This window comes from Eptatretus burgeri, chromosome 1 (genome assembly GCF_056783735.1).
Source record: "Eptatretus burgeri isolate ZD-2024b chromosome 1, Ebu_testis_v1, whole genome shotgun sequence".
Taxonomy (NCBI): Eukaryota; Metazoa; Chordata; class Myxini; order Myxiniformes; family Myxinidae; genus Eptatretus; species Eptatretus burgeri.
The window spans coordinates 93791712-93804211 of record NC_140961.1 but is presented as its reverse complement, the minus strand read 5'-3'; the positions used below and the strand labels follow the sequence as shown (position 1 = coordinate 93804211).

The following is a 12500-nucleotide window of genomic DNA, read 5'->3' as shown; positions in this document are numbered from 1 at the left end:
ATTCAGTTGGGATGATGCCCATGTTCCAGGCAGAGCACAGAACTGCATGCAACAACATGAGTGCAGCATTTCCACCGGCCTTGAGAAGTTCTGCGTGGATGACACAGATCCCAGGAGCTTTACCCCATTTCAACCGGTTCACCGCAGCCTGCGTTTCCACAAACGAAGGTGGATGACAGTTAATTGAAGCGTCAGCAGTAGGGATAATAACACCCCTGAAATCCAACTCAAGAGCTGGGTGGATTAGCCTGGTATAGCTAATCCTCAAAGTAACCGGCCCAGCGGGCCTTCACTTCAGACTCCTCTTTCAAGAGCCCATCACCCTCCGCTCTAACTACAGCACACAGAGGGACTGGCTTGGAAGAACGCAATGCATGAACTCAGACGTTCAATCATGTAAGCAGGACGTAAGCAGGACGAGAATTACTTGACCACAGATGATGTTCTAACCCTTCAGGTTCCTTGCACATTGTCCTCCTTGTCCACCCTCGGTACACGTACAGTTTTACGCCTCAATTCCATGAACAGCTCTGCTCTGCCATTAAGCCTGGCCTTGCGACTCTGGTCAATGGTATCCAGTGTCACTGGACACAAAAAATTCTTCTTTGCTCTCCAGTAACTTCCAAGACATCCACCGGCAACATCAAGGATGGTGGTCTTGAGGGCACTCCACAACAATTCAGGATTCACCAAATCACCCAGACCTCTAAAGCCCCACTCAGCCTGTCCATGAATTCCTCAGCTACGTTCTCTCATCCTTGAACTTGCCAACATCCAGCCGAGGCTGGGAAGGTACCATTCTCCCAGATTTAAGCTGCAACTTCAGATTTGCTACAACAAGCCTGTTGTCGGTATTGAGGAACTGAGCACTCCAGTGGACCCTGCAGTTCTGGATCATCCTCCAGCAACCATCAATGAGCACATGGTCATTCTCCTTTGCCACACCACCAGTGTTGGAATACCAAGTTCTGCGATGAGCCTGTGGGCACTGAAACCATGAACCAGCCACCCACGTCCATGATGTCTTGCAAAGTCAAGGAACTTAGTACTATTCTGGTTCACAGTCCAGACCCATGAGACCAACACACATCTCATAACCATCCCTCCCAGTTCCAGTCGATGCATTGAAATCCCCAAAGACGAGAATAGTATCTCGCCTGGGGCACTGAACAACCACAGACTCGAGTGTGGAAAAGAATGTGTCCTTCACGGTGAGATCACTTGTCTGTCGGAGCATATCCAGAGACCAAGGAAATGACACAAAAGGAGTGACGAATCCTTATTCTCATAATACTCTTGTTGACCAGTGTTACCTCAATGATCATTGGAATCAGCTATTTGGACACAGCTACAGCAGCTCTTTGGGCATGGTCACAATCAGTGACGAGACCAATAATAGGTGTAACCCCCCACCATGATCTCACCACTATCCAGTCTCTGAACCTCAGAGAGTGCTGCAATACCGATGTTCAAACGCTTGAGCTCAGATGATGACAGAGACAGGTGATCATACTCTCTTAGGGAGAGGACATTCCAGGCATCCACCCGAAGGGACCGCCTCAGGTTAACCCAAGGAGACCGCCGTCTGGTGGATGACACCTCAGCACCACCCTGACACAAACTACCACAATCCATCCTGGGAAGGTTACCCAATGTTTTTTCCCCCCCAGAGTGGGGGTCCCGAAGGCTTTGCCCCAATCCCGTCATCCGGTGAGCTGACCTGCGAAGGGCAGCTGCACAGGAGGTACTCCTCCAGAGTCTATTTTCAGTTTTCTTTGCATTTCTAGGATGTTTTTGCGGAATGAAGGGTTTTACAGTGGCTGAAATGCAAATCCTGCCACCGACCTAAAAAAAAAACAATGATACTAAAAAAACCCAACTATAGGAGGACATCCCCAGACACGTTTCGGCACTAGAAATGGATGGCCATTGGCTTACAATGAGCTCGTCCACCCTTTATAGACAGAGTACGAAGTATAAAAGAATCCCTCACGAGTGCCAAATCCAAATTTGTATGTGAAGGTGAAAAATCAAAAACTTCAACTGATTTGATATTGAGCCATCTAATCCTGTCTAAGATCTCGAAAGTCGAATTAATGCTCCAGAAAGTGTCAATACCAGAATTCTTTTCAATTGTTAAACATTTTTTTTGTGGGGCATAATGTTGCAAAAATACAATTGTGTTGCGAATATTATTGAGAGATGGATGTCTGCTTCTTTGGAGATGTACCTCACAGATAACCTAGCAGATAACCACCAGATCTTGCACCTCTGTTGTTTCATGACAATGCTCTGTAAAATATTCCAAACATAAATGCGAACACTTTGTCGGCCCGATCCACACTCGGGTATTTCGGACAAACCTCGTCCAATTTCTGGCTAACTTTGGGTCTTTTGGCCATTGGTGTAGCATGAAATAATCTCAGTTTGTATTACTTTGCAAGCAAAAAGGACGCATCGACTCAGCATATTTGTGGAAAATCGAAAATTATTTGCCATTTGAGTTAAATCGTACATCGCTGTAACGTGGAGACAATACGGATATGACAGTGGACTTCCTGATGCGACATCACAGCTCATCTCAAGAAGAGAAGGCTTTTGACGTTGAATCGCAAAATTACCTACTTTATAATCCAGATATCGGAAAAAGACATCATATCTATTTTGTAGCACATGAAGGGATAAATTGGTGTCAATGTGGTCTGAGAATTTGGGTTCCCTGTTAACCTTTTCGGCTGGCAAACAATTTGTCAGTGATAGTTGTCGATTAATTATTTATTTGAAAGTTTTAATTGTGCTCATTCTTGGAGGCCTTCATTTCAAAGCGAGACCGTATTACTCAGTTTAAGAGTGTCCATCGACTTATTCAGGAGCTCACATTTATATGAGAAAACAATCAATTATTTTTATTTCTTCGATAACATTTTCTATTGTCAACCAAATATCAGTGGTTTACAAAGAAAGGGTAAAGGAAAATTAAAATAATTAAGAAAAAGAAGCAAAAATAGGGTGTGCTTTTAAGAGGTACTTCATTTGAAAACCGTATATGATGAGGTTGTGCTAATTTTAAAAGACAGTGAGTTCCATCGTTGAGGAGCATATTCGAAAAGTGTTTAATGGTCAAGCTTTCATGTTTGTTTGAGGAACTACCAGGAGGTTCCTAATGTTCGATTGGTATGTTCAAACAGGGGGTGTACGGTATGAATAAATAAAAATGTAGTTTTGAATTGTGAAGTACATCGCTTTGGTGAGTGCTATAACTTTCAAATACGGAGCTTGGAGCGATTTAATGCATTATAGAAATGATTTTCCATGATCAACTCTCACAGACTAATTAAAATACATCATCGAAATATTATTTTCGTTTTGAGGATCGGAGATCATCCAGACTTAATAAGTGTCGAAATCTGGAGATAAAATCTGATAATTTAAAGAAATAATGAGTCTTATAACGAAGCCGATGTACCTCTTCACTCGAAGCAAATAAGGCTATGGTCACTCCTCCTCCATATATACACAAGAACATTTGAAATTTCCAAAACATTAAACTTACCTTTTTCTACTATTTGGAGAATTGTGTGGAGTGAACACCAAGATATAAAGCATTACATATGCTCTCCACTAACTCCCTTCCCAAGATTTAAGAATGCAGCAAAATTAACCAACCTCATTGAGCTATATGACCTAATGCATTCACTGCTTGACTTCACACCGTCCCCCAGAGGGACTGTTTATCCAAAGCATCTGCCAGATCAGTGGCTATATTTTCGGAGGTTTCGGAGGTGCTCTATCGGGAATGAAAGCAATCTGGTGAAAAACCGTTTTTTTTATTTTTTTTGTATACCTTGGTCGAGGCTCGTATGAGAGCTAACACACAACTCACAGCAAGGAGGCATGAGACAAGAGGGGTGGGAGTGGAAGGGACAAAACAGTGGGGAACAGACACATTAGGTGAACTGTGGAAGGGAGAGGGATTGGGATGGGACGGGGAACATGGCGAAGAGAAGATGGACATTACAGGGACTTTCAGGAAGGAAAGCAGGGGAATTGAAGGAAGTGGGCTTGGGTGGATTATCGGGGGTAGAAAAGATCGAGGATTTGGATGGGGGAAGATAAGAGGTGGTGGTGAACAGCTGTTTTGAAAGCCTGGAGGGAAGAATGGGAAAGAATAGAGTGAAGAAGTTTATTCCAAAGGTGGGAAAAAAGAGGAATGAAAGAGTGAAGATGAGCAGTGATTCGTGATTTTGGTAGTTTTACCAGAAAGGGATTGTTGGCGGACCTTGAGCGCCCTGTGGAAATGTGGTGGGGACAAATCGCAGAGAGAGCAGGGGGGCAAGGCTGCAGAGGATTCGGTAGAAGAAAGAAAGACCACCGACCAACCTGTGGTGATTGAGTGAGAGGCCCAAAGACTCAGCTTCATTGCGGGAGATGCCGATGATCTTAAATGCCCTGGTTTTGACAGCGTGAAGCCGAGAAAGGTGGGAGGCAGGAGCACCAGCCCAGAGGGGAGAGCAGTACTCCATCAGGCAACGGACAAAAGCTTTGTAAGTGGTCAGGAGCTCAAGAGGGCCGAGGAAGGACTTTGCACGACGGAGGATTCCCAGACGGCGACTGGCTTTTGAGGCGAGGTTGGAAATGTGACTTTCCCAGGAAAGGTCATGGCAGATGGTGAGACCCAGAAGCTTGAAAGAAAAGACTTCTTCCAGAGGATTGTTGAGAAAGTGGATGGGGGGGTTTTCTAAACGGTCCTTTCGAAGAGACATAGTGAGAGTGTGAGATTTGTCTGGATTGAAAGACATGTTCCACGTGTTGGACCAGTTTGTGATTTTATCCAGATCTGCAGTGAGCGAAGAAAATGCTGCTTGCCGGTCTGAGGGATGACAGATGGTACGGCAGAGGGTGGAGTCATCGGCAAAGAGAAATAGAGGATTTTCCAGACAGTCCGAGAGATCATTGATGAAAACCAGAAAAAGAACAGGGCCCAGAACGCTACCTTGAGGAACTCCAGCCTGCACAGGAAAAGGGGATGAAAGAACTCCATTTAGGGCCACACGTTGACTGCGACAGGAGAGGAAGTCTGGGAGCCATGAGTGGAGATGGCCTTGAATACCATGGGAAGAGAGTTTGGTGAGTAGTGCAGGGTGCCAGACTGTGTCAAAAGCACGTGATATGTCCAGGGATACGGCTCGGATTTCCTGTCTGGCATTGAGGACCTCCATCCATTGATGGGAGAGCAGAAGCAGCATATCCAGGGTAGAGTGACCTTGTCTGAAACCAAATTGATGATTGGAAATCAAGCCATTGGAGAAGAGGAAGGATTTCATGTCTGAAGCGATGATGGATTCCATAACCTTGCTGATGATTGGGAGAAGGCTGATTGGTCTGTAGTTACAGGGATCTGTCTTTGCACCTTTTTTATGCAGGGCAGTGATGTTTGCAGATTTCCAAGCAGATGGCAGATGACCTTGGGCAAATGAGAGGGTGAATAGAACAGAGAGAGGGTGAGCAAGAGCAGAAGAGCAGGCTTTGAGGACACGTGGGCTGATGCCGTCTGGACCGGTTGCAGAATCTGACTCGAGGTTTGAAAGCAAGCTCTCCACATTGTCAGAAGAAAAAGATACAGAGTCCAGGGACAGTTGGGTGCGACTGGGTAAAGTGGGTAGAGATAGTGATGGGTTTAGGACACAAGATTTAGCTGCAAACACCGAGTTTAGACATTCAGCTTTATCACGTGTGGAATCAGCAGTGCGGCCATTTGAGGTAAGGGAGGGGATGGAGGGGGAACATACACCAGAAACAGATTTGATTAAACGCCACCAGGATTTTGAGGAGGGAGAGAGGTTTGAGAGTTCAGACTTGAGATGAGAAAGATGTTGATTTCTGGCTCTCCTGAGGGTAGATACACACTTGTTCCGAGCTTTGTGGAAAGAACTGAGATTGCCCTCAGTTGGGTTTGCTTTCCATGAGGCAAAGGCAAGTTGTTTCAGGACAACTGCCTCGCCACAAGCTTCAGTAAACCAAGGGTGGGAGGAAGGGTAGGACAACTGAACACGAGAGGGGATAAATCTGTGCATGAGGGAGAGCAAGTTTCTTTGAAAGAATTCCCAGGATGAGTTGATGTTTGAGAAAGTAGTGATAGGAGACCAGTCTGTAAGTTTGATAAAATAAAGTTGTTTTAAAATAAAGTTATAACGTTTGCGTGGACCGCGAACGATGTACCATGTGACGCGTGCACAGACAAGCAGGCAACATGGTGGATTATCTGCAATGTATATTTCACAGGCGATTAAACTTTGCGATGTCTCCAGGATTGTTCTTCATTAAACAGCAACTCTTTTGAGGATAAAGTCATTATTTGAATGAATTCATTTTACTTCTTTAACCGCTGAGTGCACAGTGAAGACTGGCTTTAAAGTTAAAAGGATCCTATATGGTATGCAGCCATTTAATTGGAGTGCTTATGCCACTTACCGAGTTCCCGAGAGTCAATAGCAGTCCCATGTGATGTCATTCTGAGTGAATCCTTGACTCACTGCGGATGCTTTTGCCGTGCCGCATCATTCTGAGCGATCGTTCACTCACTGCAGATGCTTTTACCATGCCACTTAATTATGAACGAATCGTTCACTCACTGCGGATGCTTTTGCAATGCCTCATCATTCTGAGCGAATCGTTCACTCACTGCAGATGCTTTTGCCGTGCCACTTAATTATGAGCGAATCGTTCACTCACTGCGGATGCTTTTGCCGTGCCACGGCATTCTGAGGGAATCATTCACTGTCTGCGGATGCTACAGCCGTGCCGCGTCATGAGAGAATCATTCACTCAGTGTGGATGCTTTTGCGGAGCCACGTCATTCTGAGTGAATTGCTCACTCACTGCGGATGCATTTGCCGTGCCACGTCATTTTGAGCGAATCGTTCACTCACTGCGGATGCTTTGGCTGTGCCACATCATTATGAGCGAATCGATCACTCACTGCAGATGCATTTCCCGTGCCACGTCATTATGAGCGAATCATTCACTCACCGTGGATGCTTTTGCGGTGCCACATCATTCTGAGTGAATCGCTCACTCACTGCGGATGCATTTGCCGTGCCACGTCATTATGAGCGAACCCTTCACTCACTGCGGATGCTTTTGGCCGTGCTACATCATTATGAGTGAATTGTTCACTCACTGTGGATGCTTTTGCAGTGACACGTAATTCTGAGTGAATCACTCACTCACTGCGGATGCATTTGCTATGCCATGTCATTATGAGCGAATCGTTCACTCACTGCGGATGCTTTGGCTGTGCCACATCATTATGAGCGAATCGTTCACTCACTGCGGATGCATTTGCCGTGCCACGCCATTACGAGCGAATCGCTCACTCACTGCGGATGCTTTGGCCATGCCACATCATTCTGAGTGAATCGCTTACTCACTGCGGATGCATTTGCTGTGCCACATCATTGTGAGCGAATCGTTCACTCACTGCGGATGCTTTGGCCGTGCCACATCATTGTGAGCGAATCGTTCACTCACTGCGGATGATTTTGCCAGGACACGTCATTCGGAGTGAAGCGTTCATTCACTGCGGATGCTTTTGTGTCGCGCCTTATCATCCCGAGCGAGCGGTTCGTGCCCCGTCATCCCGAGCGAGCGGTTCGTGCCCCGTCATCCCGAGCGAGCGGTTCGTGCCCCGTCATCCCGAGCGAGCGGTTCGTGCCCCGTCATCCCGAGCGAGCGGTTCGTGCCCCGTCATCCCGAGCGAGCGGTTCGTGCCCCGTCATCCCGAGCGAGCGGTTCGTGCCCCGTCATCCCGAGCGAGCGTTTCGTGCCCCGTCATCCCGAGCGAGCGTTTCGTGCCCCGTCATCCCGAGCTGAAGCGCCAGGCCCCGTCATCCCGAGCGAGCGTTTCGTGCCCCGTCATCCCGAGCGAGCGTTTCGTGCCCCGTCATCCCGAGCGAGCGTTTCGTGCCCCGTCATCCCGAGCGAGCGTTTCGTGCCCCGTCATCCCGAGCGAGCGTTTCGTGCCCCGTCATCCCGAGCGAGCGTTTCGTGCCCCGTCATCCCGAGCGAGCGGTTCATTCCCCGTCACCCCGAGCGAGCGTTTCGTGCCCCGTCATCCCGAGCGAGCGTTTCGTGCCCCGTCATCCCGAGCGAGCGTTTCGTGCCCCGTCATCCCGAGCGAGCGGTTCGTGCCCCGTCATCCCGAGCGAGCGGTTCATTCCCCGTCACCCCGAGGGAGCGGTTCGTGCCCCGTCATCCCGAGCGAGCGGTTCGTGCCCCGTCATCCCGAGCGAGCGTTTCGTGCCCCGTCATCCCGAGCGAGCGGTTCGTGCCCCGTCATCCCGAGCGAGCGGTTCGTGCCCCGTCATCCCGAGCGAGCGGTTCGTGCCCCGTCATCCCGAGCGAGCGGTTCGTGCCCCGTCATCCCGAGCGAGCGGTTCGTGCCCCGTCATCCCGAGCGAGCGGTTCGTGCCCCGTCATCCCGAGCGAGCGGTTCGTTCCCGTCATCCCGAGCGAGCGGTCTGCTCCCCGTCATCCCGAGCGAGCGGTTCGTGCCCCGTCATCCCAGCGGCGAGCGGTTCGTGCCCGTCATCCCGGAAGCGAGCGGTTCGTGCCCCGTCATCCCGAGCGAGCGGTTCGTGCCCGTCATCCCGAGCGAGCGGTTCGTGCCCGTCATCCCGAGCGAGCGGTTCGTGCCCCCGTCATCCCGAGCGAGCGGTTCGTGCCCCGTCATCCCGAGCGAGCGGTTCATGCCCCGTCATCCCGAGCGGCGTTTGTGCCCGTCATCCCGAGCGGCGTTTCGTGCCCCGTCATCCCGGCGAGCGTTTCGTGCCCCGTCATCCCGAGCGAGCGTTTCGTGCCCCGTCATCCCGGCGATTTCGTGCCCGTCCATCCCGGCGGCGTTTCGTGCCCCGTCATCCCGAGCGAGCGTTTCGTGCCCCGTCATCCCGAGCGAGCGTTTCGTGCCCCGTCATCCCGAGCGAGCGTTTCGTGCCCCGTCATCCCGAGCGAGCGTTTCGTGCCCCGTCATCCCGAGCGAGCGTTTCGTGCCCCGTCATCCCGAGCGAGCGGTTCGTGCCCCGTCATCCCGAGCGAGCGGTTCGTGCCCCGTCATCCCGAGCGAGCGGTTCGTGCCCCGTCATCCCGAGCGAGCGGTTCGTGCCCCGTCATCCCGAGCGAGCGGTTCGTGCCCCGTCATCCCGAGCGAGCGGTTCGTGCCCCGTCATCCCGAGCGAGCGGTTCGTGCCCCGTCATCCTTAGTCATCCTGAGCGAGTTGTGACATCACACCCAATCTCTGAGCCGTTTACCGTATTAAGGTCCTTTCCAAATTACCGAGCCAATTTTTTTTTTTCCACCCGTCACATGCAACTATTTTTAAAGATTAGTGTTTGTGACCATCTCCCTGAAATGTCGCTATATGCAACGTTGTTTTTCAGTGAAATGTACTCAAGGTTTTTGCGTTGTTTAGAGTACGTTTTTAGTTGGTAATCACACTGACTCCAACCTGCCCATTTCCGAAAAATTGCCCATATTGGCCAAACACCAGTGTGTGTGTGTGTGTGTGTGTGTGTGTGTGTGTGTGTGTGTGTGTGTGTGTGTGTGTGTGTGTGTGTGTGTGTGTGTGTGTGTGTGTGTGTGTGTGTGTGTGTGCGCGTGCGTGCGCGTTACATTAAGCATAGCATTCTCTCTGCTAACCCCCCTACCTTAACACCTCTCTCTTTTTGTCCCATTCTTGCTCTACCTCCTCCCCATGCATTGCAGCACCCTCCTCCCATTCCTCACTCACTACCTCCACGTCTGCACAGTGGTTGCATCCGGACGGTGGACGCGTCTGTACAGCTTTGTCCACCGGACAGGATGCGTCCAGGTGGTATTTATGTCCTGATGGGAGTTTATCTCCGGAGGGGGGTTTGTCTTCAGATGTGTCCGAGCAGTGTTTGTCCAGACAGCTTGGTTCCAGATGCGTCCGGCAGGTTTTATCTCTGGACGTGTCCTGGCGGTGTTTGTCTCCAGGCTGTGTTTGCAGTATGACCGGTAGAAAATGTATTTCAGATCCTTTGGTTTCCATGCAGAATAATTTTGATGAGACAGTATGAATCATAATTTATGCTCCACCACACGTCTGCCTTCCCTTCCCCTCACCTCACTGTTATTCCTTTTCCCAACCCTCCTTGCTCCCACACCGCTGCACTTCTTCACTTCTTCATCCATCTCTCTCTCTCTCTCTCCCCCTCTCCCCCTCTCCCCCTCACCCCCTCTTTCCCCCCCTCTTTAGTATTCCCATCAGCGAAGCGGCACATGGTATTTGCTTGCTCGAAATAAGTTGCACGGGCCTGAGAGAAGAGGCAAACACATCTGCCAACAGAGTTGAAATAATCCAAGCACTGCAAGATCAGGAAGGAAATTTTAGTCGTCCTCTGATTTAAGGGGACATGAATTTAGGATGTTAGATGATGGCAAAATAAAAAGTAGAAAATTTGATCAATAACAGTGAGTTTGAAGCATTAACATCCCCTTGTCATCATGAGGTTCATGAATTGACATATCAGTCACTAAACCATGAATTGACACAAAAGAGATTATTCGTTTCCTCCAGGATTATTATGCAAGATCAACTCAATTGTTGGTATATCCCATTAAAAAAAACAAAATTGTTGCTTTTATAATTGTTGTGGCTATTATACTGACTTCTTTCAGAAAGATTGCACATGATCGATCAGCTGCTGTAATTAGTAATACTTTCCTCCTGCCTCAGTTAACAATAAGATGACTTTGAGACAGCAATTCCATAACTCACAGATTTTCAACTGAAGTAAACTTTCAATGACAGGAAATATTACCTGGTCAAATGTCGGGCTGTTGCCTCTCTGCACTGCTGTTTTTTTCATGTTACCTCCAATATTCACTGTGACCACAGGATTGAGGTTCACCCCCTGGAGTTGTCTTCCTTCTATGACGTGAACTCGCACCTGCAACATAACCAAGGAATTTTACACAGTGGAAGAAGTCATTTAAAATCATACTTTATCCACATCTCACCATCTTAACGAGGGTACTTAACACATACTTTTGTTTTTGTTTTTTTTTTAATAAAGGGGAAAAAATATTTTGGTTTGGGTTGGGTTGGATTGAAATAAATGCAAGATTGCTTGGAAGTTTTCTTTTGTAAATCACTGGTTAGAAGTGGTTTTAACACTGAGTCAGGCAGAGGTCCATGTGGAGGAAATATGTCTCATGTGCACCGTTTGTTAAAATGGGTCAACATTTATGTCATCATTTCCCATAATACAACATTATAATTAAAAAAAAAAAAAAAATTTAAAAACGTCGTTTTTTCTGTCAAATGTGAAAATTCAAGATAGCCACCAAGATGGCTGCTGTGATTCTTAAAAAAAGAAAATCCATATTTGTGGAGAAATATACATTGCATGGTCACCAAGAACACCTGCACAGGTGATTATTTGTCCAACAGAGACATGTTCACATCTTTAGAGGATTGTGACCATGGTGATAATCTGAAATTGCAATTTAACACATTTCCAATCTAAATTTGTGGCAAAATGGTACATCTTTGGGACCATGCAGGTCGGCGTTCCAAAGCTGGACATACATTTGAATCATAAATACTTGTCCAGAAAGTACTAAGTGCTGTTGAATGGCTCGATTTCTACATTTGTATCAAATCTCTACTTTTGTGGGGTGCAATTCCTCATGAGGCAGTATTAAATCATTAAAACCGACATCAGCTGTTCGGCCACTTTCCAATACAATCTCTCCAAGTCAGTCGCTGTTCTTGGCAAATTGATAAAAGTTTTTGTTTTCTTCATCTTGTGTTTTTCGTTTTTTCAAGATATCAATCAACAAATGCCATTGATAACTTAATAGGTCCTCTGAAAATAAAAATCATGCTTGAATACCAACTTCAAACTGTGTATTATATGACAAAAAAGTAACTGTGGTGGTGGTGACATAGTGAAGACTCCAAAAATAGTCACTTGAAAAACTTTAAGTTATCAGTGACTGTGGTCTTGCCATTACAATGATGGGGAATATACTGATATTAGAATTAGATTAGAAGCTTTAACACATGCTACTTCGCTTGCAGTGAACCCAATTTATCTTAAAGACTGCTACAGTACATACAACATGCCACATTGGTAAATTTAACAGTCAAGAAAAAGAAAGATACGAGAATGCAAATTACCACTTCATCTGTTAGCACATTAGAAAGGCAACGTGGATGTTTCCACCATGTTGCTCAATCAAGGATGAAACTCAGTGTCAGATCCTGTACTCGATCTGACATCAATCAATTTGCAAGAACTTGTGCTTTTTTTTTGTCAGTCACACAATCCATGCAAACGGCTCCATGAGGTTATGACATTTAATGTTGGTGGAAAATTCAGACGGGTAGTGGAGGCAAGTTCAAACAATACATGGATAGTCCAATTGAGCACAGCTTTAGGCATCACTGATGGCTGTGCAACTGATGGCAACTATC

General features: G+C 47.5%; 1 protein-coding gene across 2 annotated transcripts in view; it reads right to left on the bottom strand.

Annotated features, from left to right (window-relative positions):
* The window catches only part of LOC147034978 (myoferlin-like), a 424490-nt gene that overhangs the window by 342216 nt on the left and 69774 nt on the right, over window positions 1-12500 (bottom strand). For both annotated transcript variants that reach the window (XM_085891822.1, XM_085891829.1), the window contains one exon: window positions 10840-10968. In XM_085891822.1, the coding sequence (XP_085747948.1) occupies window positions 10840-10968 (129 nt within the window). The remainder of the gene's footprint in view (window positions 1-10839; window positions 10969-12500) is intronic.